This window comes from Pteropus alecto, unplaced genomic scaffold, assembly GCF_000325575.1.
Source record: "Pteropus alecto unplaced genomic scaffold, ASM32557v1 scaffold461, whole genome shotgun sequence".
NCBI classification, from domain to species: Eukaryota; Metazoa; Chordata; class Mammalia; order Chiroptera; family Pteropodidae; genus Pteropus; species Pteropus alecto.
Genome location: NW_006431079.1, coordinates 799,695 through 800,703, shown reverse-complemented (window position 1 = coordinate 800,703; position 1,009 = coordinate 799,695). Strand labels below are relative to the sequence as shown.

Below are 1,009 nucleotides of genomic sequence, written 5' to 3'. Positions count from 1 at the left end.
TCACTGAACAAATAATTACTGAGCACTCAGCACTTGCCGATCCCTGTGCTGGTGCTGGGGCTCAGTGCACCAGACGGAAGGCCTGCCCTAAAGCATTACGTGCAGTGTACTAGGTGAGAGAGAGGCCTGGGGAAGCCCTGCTCCCTAGAGTCCTCTAGACTTCCTCCATCCCCATCCCTCAAGTGGGTCCTCAGGGGTCAGTCAGTAGGTGTAGGGACAGCCCTGTGACCTCTGAAAGCCTTTTTTACCTTGAACTGTATATCTCTGGGGCTTTAGCAACAGAGGGACTGGAGCCAAGGAAAGACGCCTGCTATTGGCTTTGTCCTCTGGCTGGGCACAGGCAGGGGTGGCTGAGCCAGTCTTGTGCAATTCCTGAATTTATAAAGCAGAGGCTAGACATGGCTCGAGCTGAACTGGGGGTTGGGGGTCAGCTCCTGGACTCGGAGCCAGGGTCTGTTTGTAGCCTCCCACTGCAGACGGGCAGCTGCATGACTCATGAGCTGAAGGGCCAGGCAGAAGCCATTCGCTTTGGTTCACAGGAACTCTTCTTGTTTATTTGTGTGTGTGAGATTGTGTGTGTTTCCTTCTTCCTTTCTCCCCCCTACTCTAACTTTTCCTCCTCTGCAGGAGATCTGCCCAAGGAGAATCCATACGAGGATGTGGACTTAAAGAGCCGAAGAGCGGGACGAAAATCCCAGCAACTGTCTGAGAATTCCTTGGACTCTTTGCACAGGATGTGGAGTCCTCAGGACAGGAAGTACAACAGCCCACCCACTCAGGTAACGGCAGCACCGACTTGGGCCTGTAGGGTCAGCACGAGGGCCACAGTGGGGCCTGTTCTACCAAAGCTTGGGCCAGCTTCTACTCAGGCTTTTTCTCTCACTGGGGCTTGGCAAAGGAGGTGACCTCAGGAAAGAAGTCTGCATTCAGGGACTTCTGCCATATTAAAGCTCTTGGGACAATCGAGACATGCTCTTAGAGGCATATCCTGTCCTACCATTCCTTTCCC

The 1,009-nt window shown here is 53.5% G+C and overlaps 1 protein-coding gene across 6 annotated transcripts in view; it reads left to right on the top strand.

Moving 5' to 3' along the window:
* ST5 (suppression of tumorigenicity 5) overlaps positions 1–1,009 on the top strand; it is a 141,642-nt gene that overhangs the window by 115,769 nt on the left and 24,864 nt on the right. For all 6 annotated transcript variants that reach the window (XM_015596594.2, XM_025038815.1, XM_015596601.1 and 3 more), the window contains one exon: positions 628–779. In XM_015596594.2, the coding sequence (XP_015452080.1) occupies positions 628–779 (152 nt within the window). The remainder of the gene's footprint in view (positions 1–627; positions 780–1,009) is intronic.